The sequence below is a fragment of the Neolamprologus multifasciatus genome, chromosome 14, assembly GCF_963576455.1.
Source record: "Neolamprologus multifasciatus chromosome 14, fNeoMul1.2, whole genome shotgun sequence".
Taxonomy (NCBI): Eukaryota; Metazoa; Chordata; class Actinopteri; order Cichliformes; family Cichlidae; genus Neolamprologus; species Neolamprologus multifasciatus.
The window spans coordinates 24,175,658-24,192,334 of record NC_140452.1 but is presented as its reverse complement, the minus strand read 5'-3'; the positions used below and the strand labels follow the sequence as shown (position 1 = coordinate 24,192,334).

The 16,677-nt window shown below is 39.9% G+C and overlaps 1 protein-coding gene across 3 annotated transcripts; it reads right to left on the bottom strand.

The window, feature by feature from the left end:
- Window positions 1-62: 62 nt before the first annotated feature.
- On the bottom strand, window positions 63-14,896 carry samsn1a (SAM domain, SH3 domain and nuclear localisation signals 1a). 3 transcript variants are annotated; one of them, XM_085184640.1, is made up of 15 exons: window positions 14,671-14,859; window positions 13,058-13,225; window positions 12,702-12,748; window positions 11,824-11,864; window positions 11,441-11,524; window positions 10,589-10,683; window positions 9,449-9,572; window positions 7,563-7,993; window positions 4,473-4,553; window positions 4,050-4,178; window positions 3,410-3,527; window positions 3,135-3,286; window positions 2,811-3,023; window positions 2,524-2,671; window positions 63-860 (listed from the first exon to the last, which is right to left on the bottom strand). In XM_085184640.1, exons 1-15 carry the CDS (start codon window positions 14,692-14,694, stop codon window positions 706-708), a joined length of 2,010 nt encoding a protein of 669 aa, XP_085040766.1. In that variant the 5' UTR covers window positions 14,695-14,859; the 3' UTR covers window positions 63-705. The 3 variants fall into 3 exon arrangements, with proteins under 3 accessions (XP_085040766.1, XP_085040769.1, XP_085040768.1); XM_085184642.1 differs by lacking the exon at window positions 63-860 and having other exon boundaries at window positions 2,534-2,671; window positions 2,811-3,037; window positions 14,671-14,896; XM_085184643.1 differs by lacking the exons at window positions 7,563-7,993; window positions 9,449-9,572; window positions 10,589-10,683; ... (3 more) ...; window positions 13,058-13,225; window positions 14,671-14,859 and adding an exon at window positions 5,350-7,555.
- Between the last annotated feature and the right edge of the window lie 1,781 nt (window positions 14,897-16,677).

Sequence of the window (16,677 nt, the reverse complement as noted above, 5' to 3'; positions counted from 1 at the left end):
AGAGACTGTACTCTTAGGCAAACTAAATGAGTCTTTAAATAAACACAAACCACATATTTAACTCCATTTTTAAAATGTTTTATTTACAAAAAGTTTTGAAAATAAATGAATGCTCCTTTTCACAGGAATGCTCACACACAGGCTCTCTCACACACAATCTCATTCAAATGCACTTTCAGAAAAAAGTATACTTGTCAATCTGTAGAGTATGCATTACAGACAAGATCTGAATATACAAACAGCTTTTAAATCACAGGAAAGGAAAGTAGACCGAAAGTTAAACAGAGATCAGACGTAACAAGAAAGGTCAAAATGATGCAGCTGTGATAAATAAAAGCTTTACACGCAAAAACAATTCAAGATTTAGAATGCAATAAATACAAATGACATTAATGTGACAAAATTTTTGGCAACTTACCGCCAAAACTCAATGCCTATACCTATCATAGTGATAAAGTGACGAAAAGATAATATGAAGTTTAGAATATTGTCTCTTCTTTGTATATGCTAAAGCTTCCACATTAGAAAGCTTTAGCATATACAAAGCAAATTGTATCCCTTGTTCCCTCACTGGAACAAGGGATACAATTGTGACATTTTCAGAAAGTTATGGAATGAGTCTTTTAAAACCATTTTCATCAAAGTCATAAGAAAATGTGCAACTTTTAAACTCTGATCAAAGTATACAAATGACAAACACGTGCTTTAGGACTCCACGGCGTCTGTGACGGGCTCTGTGTCCTCCTTGCTGTCTGAACACTCTGACGGGATGAAGCAGCCCGAGTCTCTGGGACAGTCGCTGTCTTCCTCCTGCAGGCTGTGGGAAGATTTGAGCTCCTCCGCATCCCTGACATCATCACCTGCAGCCACAAACCAAACTGAATTCAATTAAATGTCATAATATTTAAATCTGTACTACTTTGCAGAATTGAATCCATATTTAGATGCGGAAAGGTGACACCGTTTAATTTTAATATGATTTATTGAGATGATAGCGACGCATTATCGCAAATGTTGCTTATTGGTGTCAGACCAGAGGATGTGCTGGTGAGCTGTCACATGACCCAAATACATATGATTTGAACCAGGAAACTCTAGAAGAAAATATGTCACCTATTTTTTTTTCCTGTAAACTGCAAAAATATTCCACCGATCTTTCTCATTGTTTTTTAAACTCACCAACAGAAGCCGCTAATCCGACTAATCTAGCTCAGCTTGATTAAATTACTGGTGTCTAATGTGAGCTTGGCAGGGTCACGCTGCAGCAGCTGCCATCTGTTTAGTTTCACTGTCAACCAAGCCGAGCTAAAAAATAAATTACACTGACATTTACTTTGACTTTGTGCACATCTGCTTAAATTACACAAAGTAAAACATGAACAAAGCCACAAAAAAGGCCTGTGGATGTTTTTCCACTGTCATATTGGATTGTTTGGAAAGTTTTGCTTTCATTCATGCAGGGATTTCTGATAATCAGTCAGACTGCTTACAGACTTCAGATTACAGGAACACCTTCTGTCATGTTAAGCACTTTCTATCTGAGTAACAGGAAGTCACCAATAAGCCTTTCACAGTGTGCATGATGTATTTCTATTCTCTACGGCACAAATGTCTCAGCCTTTACCTGTTTCCACCCACACATTTACAGAGTGAACCCTTTTTTATTGTCCCACAGAAATAAAGTGACAGAATTACACTTCCATTCATTTAATATTTATGGTAAATATAAAATATTTTTCTTAATTTAAAAAAGAGAGTTTTTATTTAATACAGTCTTTACCTTATCTTGTTGTTTGTTTGAATGCTCACTTCTGATTGGCTAATGAGTAAATTCTTTTAACCATAATCAAATAAAGCAGCTCCACATGCTGCCTAAAAGACTTTATATTTAATTACTGGACAAAGATTTTGCTGTCTGTACAGACACACACACAGAGTTATTATTTACTCAGAAAATGTAACTCTTATGACTGCTGGTTAAAAGACGGGAGCCAATTGTACAATTTTTATTCTTTGTTTTATTGTTGCTGGGACGGGTTACAGACAGGAAATAAAGGGTAGGATTGGGAACAAAGGTTTAGGTTTTTATGTATTATTCTATTATGTTAAAAGCATTTAGTTTGTGTATAATAAAATGTGCTATTAAATAAAATTGTGATTGACAATAAGTGAGGTAGCTATTAGCTTCTTTAATATACAGTCTCTGTGAAGACTGTATTGTATTTACAGCTGCTTTACATTCAGTGTGGTGTTGCTTTCAGGCTTAACATAACACCGATTTAGCCTGCTAACAAATATTGTTAGTCTCATTTGCTGACTCCTGTATCTCTGCTGCGAGCCAGTCTGTGCAGGCCACTTCTGAATACTGAAACCTTCATGAGAGGATCTTTATTTTTATTTTTCAGAATGTTCATTTTTCAGGAGTGAACTCTTATGAAGCAGTATCTCCCTTGACTAAGTGCTGCATATTGTTACTTGTTAGCATTAGAACCAGTCACAATGATTGCTCGGTGTGTTTCTGACCTTCTGTGTAGTGGTATTCAGCAGCAGTGAGTAGCTTCTGTCTGTGCTCTGGGTCTTTGACGTTCAGCTCTATAAGATGTTTCTCCTGCAGGTGCATCAGGGACTCCACTGTTTCATAGCCATTTAGCATCAGTGCAGAAGCATATTCCTAAAACAAGAGCAACCGACTGTAAAACTAAAGCACAAGTCTTTAAATGTTTTGCTGTCATGACTAAGTCTTTGAAAACTTTGTGATTCGTCCCCTAAACTAAGACAAAAGATCCCAGCTGAGCAGATCTGGTCCTCACCTCCAGATTCAAGCGTTCCAGTAACTCCAGCAGTGTTTTAGGTCGAGGTCTTTTGCACAGCTTCTGCTGTCTGATTTTGGGAGTCTCCTCTTCTTCCTCTTTCTCCACCAAAACGTCGACATAGATGAACTTGAAGTTGCCCACTTTGTTGTTGAGCATGCCTGACCAAATGCCCATTGGAGGCTTACTGATGATGTTGATGATGTCACCAACCTTGGAAAAAAAATCTATTAAAAGATGGTTGAGACTGCTTCATTGTTACTGCAGATGTTTCCCTGTCTAAGTACAGCCATGTCCACGTAAAGCGTGGACATGGGGGGTTACCTTGAGTTTGAGGGAGTCCGTGTCATATGGACTGGGAACAAAATCCGTGTGGACTCGAGCTCGGCCACAGAACTGTCCGTGATATGAGCCGTCCTCCTCCAGCCTCAGACTGTCTCTCTGAACAGAGCCATTGGACTCACTGGTCACACCACCTGAACCCACAAACACAACACAGCACAGGAGGATTACACACTTCTGCTCATCTAAGAGTATCACTGGTTAAAACCACACATTTATTCACTATGTCTGGGTGTGCATTATTAGCAGATACTTACTGGAGGAGCTCTGGCCACTGTAAAGACTCTCCAAGGAGTTGCTTGTCTGTGTGGAGTTTTTCTCAGCTGGAGGGCTGCTTTCTGTCTCTGCATCTGGCTCTTTGTCTGTGTCATCGCCCTGAAGGAAAGCAAAAAACGACAAGGCCCACGGTTTTAAATGGCAGCAATGTTACATAAACAGATAAGCAGAGACGGAGTGTGCACAATTAGGCAGACTAATCGAACGACTCCTTGTAAAAGTTGAGGTGGAGGTGTAGGCTATGAAATTTCCAAAGCTAATCAAAACATCTTATCTTTCAATCGCTGTTTGAGAAAAACACAGAAACTGCAGGAAGACACTTTTCGATGCAGATGACAGCAAACAGTCATCTAAATATTGCCAACAACCGCGTCACAGTTTGAGGATGTGGTTTCAGAGGAGATGAAAGTGATAAACAGAGCAGGTTTGCAGTAAGTGATGTCCATGGCCTCGAATTTGTTGCACGCTGAGGGACTTTTTGATCACTTGCGCACAAATTCTTTAGAATAAAACAGCGCTGGAGAACTAAAGCATTAATGTGTGTATGCGAACGGTCAAAAACCTTATCAGAGTGCTCGGTTAATTGATGTAAAAGTGTGTGTGAGTGATTCAGTGACTCACCGTCTCCTCGGAGAAAGACTTGGCATGTTTTTTGCCCATTTTTCTGCGCATGGTCAGTGAAATCTCCTTCATCTTCTTCCTGAGTCCAGCTGAGTTGTTTGGGTCTGAACTTTCACATTCTTCTGTGACCTGCGTGAAGAAACATGGTTTAGTACAAACTAAACGGGGATATTAAGGAATAAAACCTAAAATAAAAACAAACAAAAACAAAACTCTTTTTCTTTTCTACAATTCTACAATTCTATTTAGTATTGACAACATGTTTTTATGTTATGTGTCGCTTTCAGTCCACTTTTTAATGTATAAGTGAAAAACCTGCATTAAGTATGGCAGTCTCATGCATCGGTTACACTATTATTGCTATTGAAGTAAATTTTGCTGACATCAGGGTTACAAAAGTGAAAAACAAGCACATCTACAAACCATAGCGGTTCCATTTTCCTTCGGTTTGGCCTGTGATGAGTGATGTCTGAGACCCTCAAATTTGCCAAAGCTTGTGGAGCGCTGTGGGGAAGATTAAAAAGCGATGTCACACAAAGACGGCTAAACAACGTCTGAATAGCACAATCGTGCTGTGACCCGAGATTTCACAGGCCAAATATAATCAGTTTTTCATTTAACAGTCTTAAAACATCTAGGACAAGACAAAAACCAACAAGAAAAGAAAAAAAACCCCTTCCTTTAAAATCGACAATTTTAAGTTGAGTACACACTAAATGAGAGCTTGTGTTTTAAACTTAAACGAATACACAAGTACGTTGATAAAACCAGTTTACCCTCAGCGCACTGGTGACACGACAAGTCGTTGCTGCTCTGGCTCAATTTTAATTCTTTCAGTTCCCCCCCCCAGGTTTTCATAAAACTAATAGTCAGCCTAATCTCTCCCAAGCCTCCATCATCTCCCCAGCACAGCACCAAAAATAATCATATAAATGAATAATCCCTGGAAATCCTGGTTAAATATGAGCTCCATACTCCTAGACAGCCCTGTGCAGGCTGATTTAATGCAGCTCTGAGTGCTCTCTCTGACTGAAAATACACTGGCAGAAATCAAGGTTTTATTTTAAAGACTTTCTTCACCATTTAGAAAATGAATTGTGACATATTCTCCAAAAACATCGCTCCCCTTCAAGCAGACTGTAGTTTTTAATTCAGTTTTTCCCTGTTTAAATAAAAAGTCTGCACACTCATGCAGTTGCCGATGTTAGATTGAGCCTCATCTTCTACAAATTTGTAACGGAATCGATGTCACAAGTAAAATTTGGACCCTGAAGCTTTGATCTTAATTGTTTTCACCTACCTTTGGTTTGCTCCTTGCTTTGTCTGACACATTAGATGCGGCCCTCTGTAACATTTTTTAACTTCTTTTTTTTTTCTTTCAAGGTGTTAGTCGGATCTTAGTCCTTTGCTCTTGTCTTTGCTGTACTCCTCTACAGAGAAGTGTTAACTGACACACAGATTGTCTGTCTGATGGGCTGGCTGGCTCACTTCCTTAGAACGCACAGGATGTGAGGCAATTCACACTGTTTCTTTCAGTGCAGCTCTGAAAGGGGAAAAATACGAATGCTTATGTGTGCATTTTGTGGCCGGCTCAGCGAAACAACTAGAACCACTTCCAGGAATAGCGGCACTTCAGTTTTATAAATGTGGCATTTGCTTGTTCAAACATCTGTCTTGTATCTGCTACTCGTCTTTTAGATGCTGATGGTGAGCCACACCACCATGTTGGTCTGTAACTGTGCATAAGTATGCCACAATCACATACATTTAGCCACTCAACTCAGGTTGCTCAATTATCCAATGAGGCTAAAAGCTTCACAGTGAAAGCTATTTTATGTAGTTCAGGAATAAAAAGAAGACAAAACCTCTTTAATTCAATTCTTATTTCAATATACCTCAAATTTCCCCTTTTATCAGCAATGGGGAACTCTGTTGCGGTAAATGATGCTGGAGTAATTATTCTTCTGAGTTCATTTCCTAATGTGGGGCAGAACGCTTTTGAGGAAGTGTGGATTTATGACAGAGGAACAGCTGAAAGTGGCAACTTTGGTGTGTCGAAATACCTTTCGGTCGACCTCCCCTCTCGGTGTGTAACTGAGGGTTTTTTGACTTTATGTCTTTTTGGATACACTAAAACAAGTCACCCTTTTTCTAAAATCGGTGACAAATGATAAAAGTTACAAAACTATTATCTAAAAACACACCCACACACTCATAGTGTTTCCACTGAATCAGAAAAGGTGAGGGAGTTTTTAGCCTCCACAGGATTCCACCTTGCCTCTCTCATGTCGCCACATTGGGGATTTGCCACTATGTTTACACTGCGGTCGGTTGTGGAAAAGGGAATTCTGAAGACCTAAACCTCAGTCTAATGCTGCTGCTTGCAATCAACAACAACAACAACAACAAAAAAGAAACTCATTTTGTTCTAGATCAAGATTTTAAATTTCTTACTTTAGGGGTTTCCTGTCTGATTTAAAAAAAAATCCACCCTATCTTCATTGAAATATTTTGTTGAGATAAAGTTTTATGCCAAAAGTAGATCAAAACTGTTTTTTCTGACATGCATTGTGTGCACTGTTAGTTCTGCAGAGCTAATGTTAACTTCCCCAGTGACAAAACAAGAAATAAGCAAATTCAGAGGAAATTAAATTAAAACCACATCACTTGATTGTTTTCTTTTCTTATCACTATCTCACGGGAAGTTCGTAAAAGGACAAGATAGAGTCTTAACACCCTGCACCATCTCTGTTTATAGTCCTCTGGGGATTTATTCTCTGTTAAATGACTTTCTGACTCTAAGAACGAATGACACCACGGATCCATGGGGATTTTGTAATCTCTGCACTGGATGGTTGTTTTCGTCAGACAATTTTCTCCCTAGTCATCCTGGGCTTTGACAACTGTTTTTGCGCAACACATGGCTCACACGCCACACGTGCTCACCGAGTATTGCTTAGAGTCTAAAGCTTTGAGAGATGTCATGTGCGTGCAAATGTGCACTCCGTTGCGTGATGTTAGCAATGAGCTACGCAATGAGGAAAATCCACAAAGTTATCAATTTCCACACCTACATCTCAATGTTCAACCAATATTAGCATCTGTAGGAGACGTTTTTAAAGAAAATGCAAAATGTTCTGCAAGCGAGGAGGCTGGGGACATGTCAATAGCACTGACATAGTGACCAGAATTAATTCTCATAGGCCACAAAATGTCATCAGCAAGGCACCTAATTGGTCCTAAATGCATTTGACTGCATTTGACAAACCACAGACAACTATCTTGAGTGACAAGACAAATAGGAATCCTACAGCAGATCACATGTCCACCACAAAACCCTCATCTCAGCGTCATCCAGTCAGCCTGGGTCGAAAGGCAGCTGAAACCCTCAGAGGAAGTTCTCTCGGGACAACCAATCTGCTGAGTACCTTGAAAAACTGTTGCCATTTTAAGTTCACTGCTCTTTGTGCAAAATCAGTCTCAGTACTGTGTGGCAATCAGCATGAAACTTACATTTGGTTCTGACAGGTCCACATCAGTGATAGATCGCGGCACCCTTGGGGGAATCTCAGGTTTACAGTCCTGCTTCAAGCAACCATCCTGGGCCACTACCTGCCGGTGCTCCTGTCTTCCTTCCCACTCCTTCACGTGCGCCGTGATGAAGTCATGGGAGTAGACGCGATACTCTGTTAGAGGCCTGCGGCAGGTGTGCTGTACGGTCCCCCAGGCTAGACTGCTGTCAGCAGGGTTACTCCACCGCTGGTGGTGGGTGGGCGTCGCTCCACCGGGAAGGCTGGCCATGTCAGTGCATCGGCCCGGGGTTGTGTTCTCCTGAGAGGGGAGGGTGGAGAATTTACCCGGGTAGGGCCTCCTGTCTGATCTGTACGGCACTTCGGGAAACTGGTGTCCCATCTGTGGGCTCATCATGCCAGGTGGGGAGCACACTGAGAGAGGGGACAAGAAAGAAAGTGACTTAAAGTCAACAAGTCTCACCATTCTCAAACTGGGATCAGACTCAGGTGTAACTTTATTTAACTTAGATGATGCAATGATTTGCTGTTTAACCCTCATCAGAGTTAAACTGAACTGGAAATGACTTAGTCAAATGAGACAGTTCATTGTGAGGATCACTTTACATGTCGAAGCAGTACCGAAAAGAGAGAAGGAGGAAACAGGAGGTTGGCCAAACAGTATGGTCAGAGTATGCGTAGTATGTCCTTGGCTTTTGTAACCCTCACATCCTGTGGCCCTCTGAGAGGTGTGAGGACGCCACAGACACGTAATTTGAAGGTGCTGCAACTCTTAAAAGCAGAAGTAGAATTTAAAGTTGATTACTTTTTTAAAGGGCATAAACTGGAGTTGCCACATAACTGTAGCTGTTCTGCTATTTTGAGCCAAAATCTTTCTTAGTCATAACTGAGTCATAGATATTCTAGAAACGTCAGGAAGGACAAAGGCAAGATAGCTTGCTGGGAACACATCATGAATAAGGATAACCAAAAATAGTTACAAAGCAGTTAATACATTTTAAAAATAACAATATCATTTAAAAAAAAAAAACTCTTTTACTATTGTAAAGTTGTAAGCAATGTTTCTGATCTTTGTTTTAAGGCAGCGGGGTGTAGGTGTAGGTTAGAGTAAATGCTGAAAAACTGAATTTTATTCACTAGTGTTTTAAATAGGTTCAGGAAGAGACTGTGGTTTGGTTTAAATTGCAACAAGTTAGGAGCAACGTCACTATTGTTACAACAGGTCACAGTGGCGACACTAAAGGATGTCCTGTGCGCTATCGGTGACTTTGACTAAACAGTTAAAGTTGACCCTCTGGGAATGAAAACAGCCGCAAGAATGAAACCGGTTCTACAAAACCACAAAAACCTTTGGTTATGATTAAGAGATACACGAAGCGTTAGATGTTTTCACATCATCATAATGCAAGTATTACTTTTATCAGCTATGATGTCAATGCATAAAACAATATATTAAATGTTAAAGTTGTCATTTAGTGTGCGCTTGCCTCATTTACTCATTCACACACACTCACACTGCAATGAATGCATCCTGAGCAGCTCAGGGTTCAGTAGCCTGTCTTGCTCAAGGATAGCATGCAGACATGGATTGAACCACCAATCTTCCGACATGTAATTTGTACCGTGAATACATTTTAAATTTACTGATGATTACTAGACATTAATTCTTTTGTATAAAATATACTATAGTGGTTTACACGTTTGCGTAACGAGCTAAAGATACCTGGTTTGATTCTAGAAGGAGACACAAAGCCATTTGGGGTTGTGTCCGGTGTAAAATATTAAACAGCTGACTGCTGTGTTAACCATTATGAATAAAGGTGCAACCAAGAGTTTGAAATGATGGTTAATGTTGGTGAAAGCTCCTACCTCTGGAGCTGTTTGTTTTCTTTGTCCCTTCTTTCCCACTTTTCCCGCCTGCTTTCTTGCTGTTTTTGGGGTTTCTCCTGACAGCTGCTTTGGACTCTGTCGCCACTCCATTGGAATGGACACTCTGAAAAGATAAACAAATGCACACACACTCACCATTTAAACACTTTCATTCCAGAACCTCTAATATCCCACACCCCTTAATATTGATTCATTGTGTGGGACCTTCTATGACATGGCAGGGAGTGTTTAACGGGCTCGATGAGAGCAATGGAAAATTTAGCGGGTTAAGTTTAGATTCTTTCAGCCGGTCCGCTGACTTCCAGTTTAGATCTGTGAGGAGACAGATAGGGAGGGTGCCTGCTCTCTGTTAGAGGGGAGAGCTGTGCAGGACTACTACAAACAGGCAGAGTTGAATGGGTGAGGAAAATCTCATTACCATTAATAGTAATGAGATTCAACTAACAAAGGATAACAGGATTGCAAGATTTGTAAACATTATAAGTCTTTGCAGATATGTGCTCAGCGATCATGTGACAATGTCAGTGTTGTCATAATGTGTTTTGAGGAAGGGAAAAATGCTGCTGAACCGGTTTTGGCAAGCTATGCTTTGTTTTCATTTAACTATGATGGAAATAGGTAGATTGGCCACTGAGAAACCTGGCATGAGGCCTTTAAACCTTTCTAAACACACACACACGCACACACAGAGTTTTCACATCCCTCTCTGCCATGTGGTCCAGAGATTACACAGAGAGGTGCACCCCTCTTTGAACCATCTGCACTGTATTAAAACCCAATCAGCATTTGTGCTAAAAGATTGTGCCATTTGGGCCAGCGGTAGCTCTCAGGAAGTCACATCAGGTGGTGGTGTCGGTGCTGTTAAATGCTCTGCTGTGGTGTGTTGAAGGTGCTCAAACATGATGCTGGTACAGATTTATTGGCCTTTTGGGAGCAATAAACTTCAGAGTAGGCATTAAAACCAGCCAACCAAATGAAGTTGCAAAATGGTCTTAAAACCTAAAACCAAACTGATACCGCTGTGGTACCCACAAAGATCTGAATGCATTGCATGACTGAAACATGTCTGCAGAGAGGGTTTTGAGTGAAACAGTCTAAAAGTGAAACTACTCTTCTAACCTGGCTTGAGGTCTGTTTCTCCTTTTTCTTGGTGCCAGAATGATGACTTCCTTTCCCACCTCTGGTTTCTGTCCTGTGTTTCGTCTTTCGCATCTCTGCAACAACACAATGTGTACACCCGAGGACTTTTTAAGGAATTTGCTTAAATGATTAGCAACTCTTAGAATCAAATTAAACATTCTCTCACTTGTTGTTTTCGACATTATTGCAGATTGTTGACCAATGTTAAACATAAGGCCTGGGGACCAAAATCAGGCCCTAAAATGACTCCAATCTGTCCCACTGGACATCTTTGGAATTTCACTACATTTTACAGCTTGTCCTGCTGATATAGACCTCCCTCCACTGCTGTTCATACTACAACAAAGTAACTAAGTAATAGGTAAACAATTGAATGATCTACTATAGAAACTCTGCAAAAAGAACTGGGTATTTCCATTAACAGTCTGGACAATGAGCATCCAGAATCTTTTCTGTATTTGTATTCATTAATTGTCTTAAAACCCGAACACAGAGAGTTGTGCTGACAGCATTTTTTCCATTTACTGCATCAGCATTTCTTTTTCATGTAGACAAATTGAGACAGTTTGCTAAAATTGCAGTTCTTCTTCTTATATTAAGACATCCCAGGGTTTAGATTAAATGGGCTGATAAATTACTTTATGCTAACAGAAAAGCAAATTTCAATGGTCCCGCCCATTTAAGATCACAGTGTCCGATAGTCTGGGGTGTAGGTTTTTAATGCTGAATTGGGTTCGAAATCCCCACCCTGCCTTTGAGCGTCCTGCTGGGACTCCAGATGAGTGCTGGCATAAACTTTAGATGAGCTTAGCCTCTTTATTTCCTGCTTACCTTCATTGTGATTGTTGGTGATGTGAACTAAATCTTCTCTGCTCCTGGCATGCTGCCACACTGCAGTATTACAGCCGGGAGTGTCTGCCGTGGAGAGAGACGAGCATTGGAGGTTTTAAAGTGAAAGGTTGGGGTGAATGGAAGCCACTGATAGTAAAATCATTATCAGCATTATGAGACACGGACATAAAGCCTGGTAGCTCGCTGGAAGTTTGAATATAAATAATATTAGAAGCTTCCAAAATACACATTTATTTCATCGCAGTCTACCTCAGGGTTTGTGAAAGGGAGTCAGGGCTGTAACACATGTTGTAAACAGTCATTATGCACAAGTTACACTTTAGCACTAATAAAAAGTGAAGTTTAGAAATTGTTATACTCACCTAGTGTTTCATTATCTGATGCAGATTTGGATATATGTGTTCTAAAAGTAAAATAGCAAAGAAATATTTCATTATGTTGGATTATTATTTTTATTTAAAACAAATTAGATATTATTATTTTCTTCACAACAAAGTAAAGAGCCTGGGACTTCAAAAAGGCAACTATAGAGCACATAAACCACAAAACATGAGCTTTAAAACATGACCACAAGACTGCAGACTCATGCTGTGCAGATGTCCACTGTGTTAAATCTTTCTATGTGTTTACAGCGTCAACAAAGTTGTACGTTGTCCAAAGAAAGGCCAAAGGAGTAAAAGGTGTTGACCTTGAATCCGCTTAGTCCAGCTAGCCCAAAGCCGTAATCTGCCTTCTGCTGGCCCAACAGTGTGAAGGGTCCTTCTTCTCAAAATACAGTTCTCTGCCAACAAAGCTGAACAATATATAGATTTTTTTGGTTCCTATTGTGTCTTACGGACCGTCAATCCCTCTTCTTTAAGCGCAGCATTCCAATTTATTTTGCTCTGCTGCAGGAAGGATTTACAGTATTAACCCACAGCGAAAATAAACAGGGAGCCTTTCAAGCCATATTATTACTCAATGGGAAAGCTCTGTCACTGGCAGGGCAGCTTTATGCTTTCTGCACTCTCGACCAACAAAAGAAAGAGAAATAAGGCCACAGCACGCACTAGACGAACAGAAGCCTTAATTCCTTCCAGGATTACTTGATGTTTTTAATACAATTTTCCTGTCCGTTCGAAGCGGAGTGACATACATAATATGTGGAGATAGAGCAGATTGAGCTTCGAGCTTAAAGCAATGTAATGTGGGGCATATAGGATGATCTTAACATTCTTGAGTAATTTACGTCTGAGCTCACCTTCTTTTCTTCTTGTTCGAGTTGGCTCTCTGCATCTGAGGCATTTCCTGAAAGAAAACAAAGCATTAAGGCTGTCTGTACTAAATGAGCAACTTGCCACATTCAACAAAATCCTCCAGCTGATTCATGTAGAGATTCACTGAAATTGAACATTTGGTCTCGCCTCAGAGGCAGCTGTCGACTGGTTCTGCTCATCATTTAATAATCAGCTTTATTTTTTTTAGGTTCAATCTGGTTACATGTCACAGCTCCTCAAGGCCGTGACCCCATACAATCTGGTCATGATTGTTCACAAGCCCGCACCGCTGACAGTCTGTATAACGTGCTTCAATGTACGAGATTTTCATGACACACACCATGGATATAGATCTTCCAGAGCCTCGCCACTTTGTGCCATCATCCAGCAAGACTGCCGGGCTGCAGGAGCGGCTGCACGAGCGGCTGGAGGAGCGGCTTGGGACAGACTGCGGTGGGCCGTCACTGGAGCTCTGCACCGCCTCGTACAGGCTGTCCATAGATCCCTCCTGATGCCCAGTGGACAGACAAAAAGACACACAGTTGTTAGAGGGCTGCAGTTTGGCAGCCGGATATGAAATTCATCTGTTTCCATCCATGTTTCCAGCACATAAATCTGCATTTAATTGTAATCAGATGCAAAATATGAAAATTCTAGTTATGAGGATTTGATATGACTGCAGGGAAATGTCACTAATGCTGCTCCAAAGCTCCTTTAAATTTGCTTGTCAACCATGGATGAGGGAATTTTGACAGAACTGATTTCAGCGTGGATTAAATTTTGTTTGATTCGTTGGGATTCCTTCTAGGAACGCATAACCAATTTCTCTCGTCAGCTCATCTTGACTGTACTGTGACGTCTCATCGGTGTACATGATAAAAGATAGCGATAGTATTGATTTTGTATTCTTTCTCTACTCAACCATTCCTGGTTAAACCAAACCACAACATTCTTAATGAGTGGTCTGAGACAGAACTGGAGTCCTCCATCTTTTAGAAAATCAATCCCTGACTCATATGACTGCGGGCCAATAACAGGTCTGTTAAATGTAAGATGTAGTGCAAAATGGTTTAAACAAAAAAGCTTTCAAATGAAGTGTAAGTTCCTGTATTTGCAGGGGAACAAGTGTGTATTTTGAGATGCTGCTGCTTTTTTGTGTTTGTTTTTTCTCTTTTCTAGATTTCTACCTGGGTTAACGGGCAGCACGAAAACTTGCTGTATGTGTTATTTGAGCAGAGTGGTTAAAAGGTGCGACATCCGTTAGAGATTCTAGGCAATGATGAATCAGTCTGATCATTTGTAAACATCCCCAACATCTGTGCAGAGACAAGTTTAAAGTATCCAACCCACATGTCACATCCCCATGTGCAGCATGACAGCTGCAGGAGCATCTGAGGTACCCATGTGTATATTGTGCACACATGTGTATTCCTGCTTCTTATCTTAACTTTTGTGGCTTCATTAATAAACACGTTTAACAGCACTTGTAGGCATAAAGAAATTAGACAGTAATACATAAACCAGGGCTTCAAAATACCTACTGTAATAAAAGAACTGCTGTGAAATGTTGCTTAAAACATTATGGTAAACAAAGCTTAAAGTTTTCAGACAAAGGAAGATAAGAAGACAATGTCGGGACTTGTCTAATGATCAAACTTTCTGCAGCAGGTTATCAATGATCTATTTACTGAGAAGACGTAGCAGCAAGCATTCTCATTAGATTAGTGCCGCGCTTTAGCATCATGTTTTGCTTATTTGTAGGAAAACTGCGATTAAAAACCTAGATAGACACTCTGTAGCTTCCCACACATTTAGGTATGCATAGTGTGTTATTTATTGATCTTCACGATATATTTCTTGTGGCTAACCTCAGATTTGCAACTCAAGTTTCTCTTTTACTCTGCGACTCACACACAGACTGTTCTGTAAAGAAGACAAATGCATGCATCTTACCAGAGAAAAGCAGAAAAGGTTCATGTTGGCTGCGAAGTCTCGGGTTCAGTTTGCTTTGGTGCGTCAGATGGAGGACAAACAGCGAGCCGAGTGAAAGCCAGAGGCTGAAAGACACAACAGCTCAGTCTGAGGCCAGCCTCGGTCGCCTGCTGTCTTCTCAGATTAATACCACAGTGAAATCCCTCCACTAATCCAATAGATGGCCCACCATTACTCTAGCAGCTAAAGCAGGATTCACTCTTGACAACAAGCCCACTATTGGTGGATCAGCAGACTCTGTCTTTGTTTTGATTCTTTTCTCTTTTTTTTTCCCAGTAGGGAAGCAGCGAGCAGCCATGTTATTTATTTATTCTGACCTAATTACAAAAACAAAAATTTACAGGTAAATTTCCTCATTAAAGGTAACTTATGAAGACTTAAGACTAAAAAGTATTTTGCCTCAATAATATTATCAATCATAAATATTAAGCAATAATTATGAGGATCACTGGTTCAAGGTAAAATTATTCATTCCATTAAGAATAATTGACTAGAGATGACATTAGTTTTTGAGATCAATAATACATGAATGTATAAGCAGCGTTTTTATGCGTTTTATTGGAAAAGTGATTTTCTTATATCCACTTTACTCCAGTGGTGCACATTGTATAGATAGGACTGATCATAAAGGTCATGGTTTAAATCTGGGCACACTGAGCTGATTAACGGAGTGCAAGAATAAACATCTGGACCTGCCAGGGTAATCTTTAAAACATATATTTAAAAAAAAAAAATAAACATATCCTGTGATTCTGAGGTAACACACAAAAACCCAGATTCAAGACTTTTTATTGTCATTATGCAAACTAAGGCATTAATCTCTGCCATGATGCAAGGTAAGTAGTGGAATTTCTTTACTTTCTGTCATCATCATCTATAGCTTTAAGTGCTAAGATGTGTTCCTCCTTACATCAGAGGAAATTTAATGTAAGTTTTACATCTACAGCTGTAACGCTGTAATCAGTTAGCACTAATACAAAATTGAAACCAAATGTACTAGCCAATTAACCACCTGCATCTTTATACTAGTCAAATTACACAGGCCTATAAACAGATTGTTTACATAAAGTTACATCAAATACTACTTACGGTATGCTGTCATGGATGTGATGGCAACTATATGGGCTTTAAGTATATGTAAGCTGTGCTTTAATGTAGCAGTTGGAGTAGTTTTGAAGTTGCAGTTTATTTTTCACAGTTATGGGGTGATCATTTAAATACATGTGCATTGTATGTGTTAAAATCTGAACTTGAAGGTAATAAATGTAGTGAGGTAAAACAATGTGTATATCTGTGCTTGGCTTAACAAGTTAGGAATTTAAAGACAGCATAGCAAAAGGGAATGTAATGTGTGGAAAAAATGCACTTGAAAGGAGACTGTTCATCTGTGACAACCATGCTCTCAGGCAGGTTTTTAGACAATAAAACAAACACTACACTGAGCGCGCTGCACACAATTTCTCACGTGCTCAGTAACAGCTCTTTCCTGTGTGGGCAACAGTTGCAGGCAAGTATTTTTCCACAGCTTTGAAATATTTAAAGTAACTTTTTGACAAACCACAATAAATGTAGGAAAGTTTTTACATATCAGATTGTGGCGAGGCACAAAAAATTTAAGGTTATTTTGCATCCAGTGCATTTCTTCTTCTTGTTTTTTGTTACCTAATTGATTAGAGACTAATCAATCATCCCTCTGGAGTGGTTCAAAGTGCACTAACTTGTAACACATGAAGTGTGAAGCTGGTGCTCTTTTAATCCACAAATCATACTGTCTGAGCTCCTCTAATGCAGAGCAGAAAACAGCTGGAGAGATTAAAAACTATGACCTATATTTTCACAAACATGAAAATAAAAGAAGTACTTCAAAGAAAACGATGTGATGCTGAAATGTATTTTGCTGCCTTTCAGCTCATTTCGATTAGTCATGTCACTGTTGTCTTCTAGTGTCAGATGTTGTGGTGGTTATGC

Excerpts from the sequence above, each read along its gene's own strand:
- samsn1a (XM_085184640.1), bottom strand. The coding sequence starts at position 14,694 with ATGAACCTTTTCTGCTTTTCTCTG. Across the intron at positions 13,226-14,670 it reads ACCTTTTCTGCTTTTCTCTG|GAGGGATCTATGGACAGCCT; the intron begins GTAAGATGCATG and ends ACTGGGCATCAG. Across the intron at positions 11,865-12,701 it reads TCGAACAAGAAGAAAAGAAG|AACACATATATCCAAATCTG; the intron begins GTGAGCTCAGAC and ends TTTTACTTTTAG.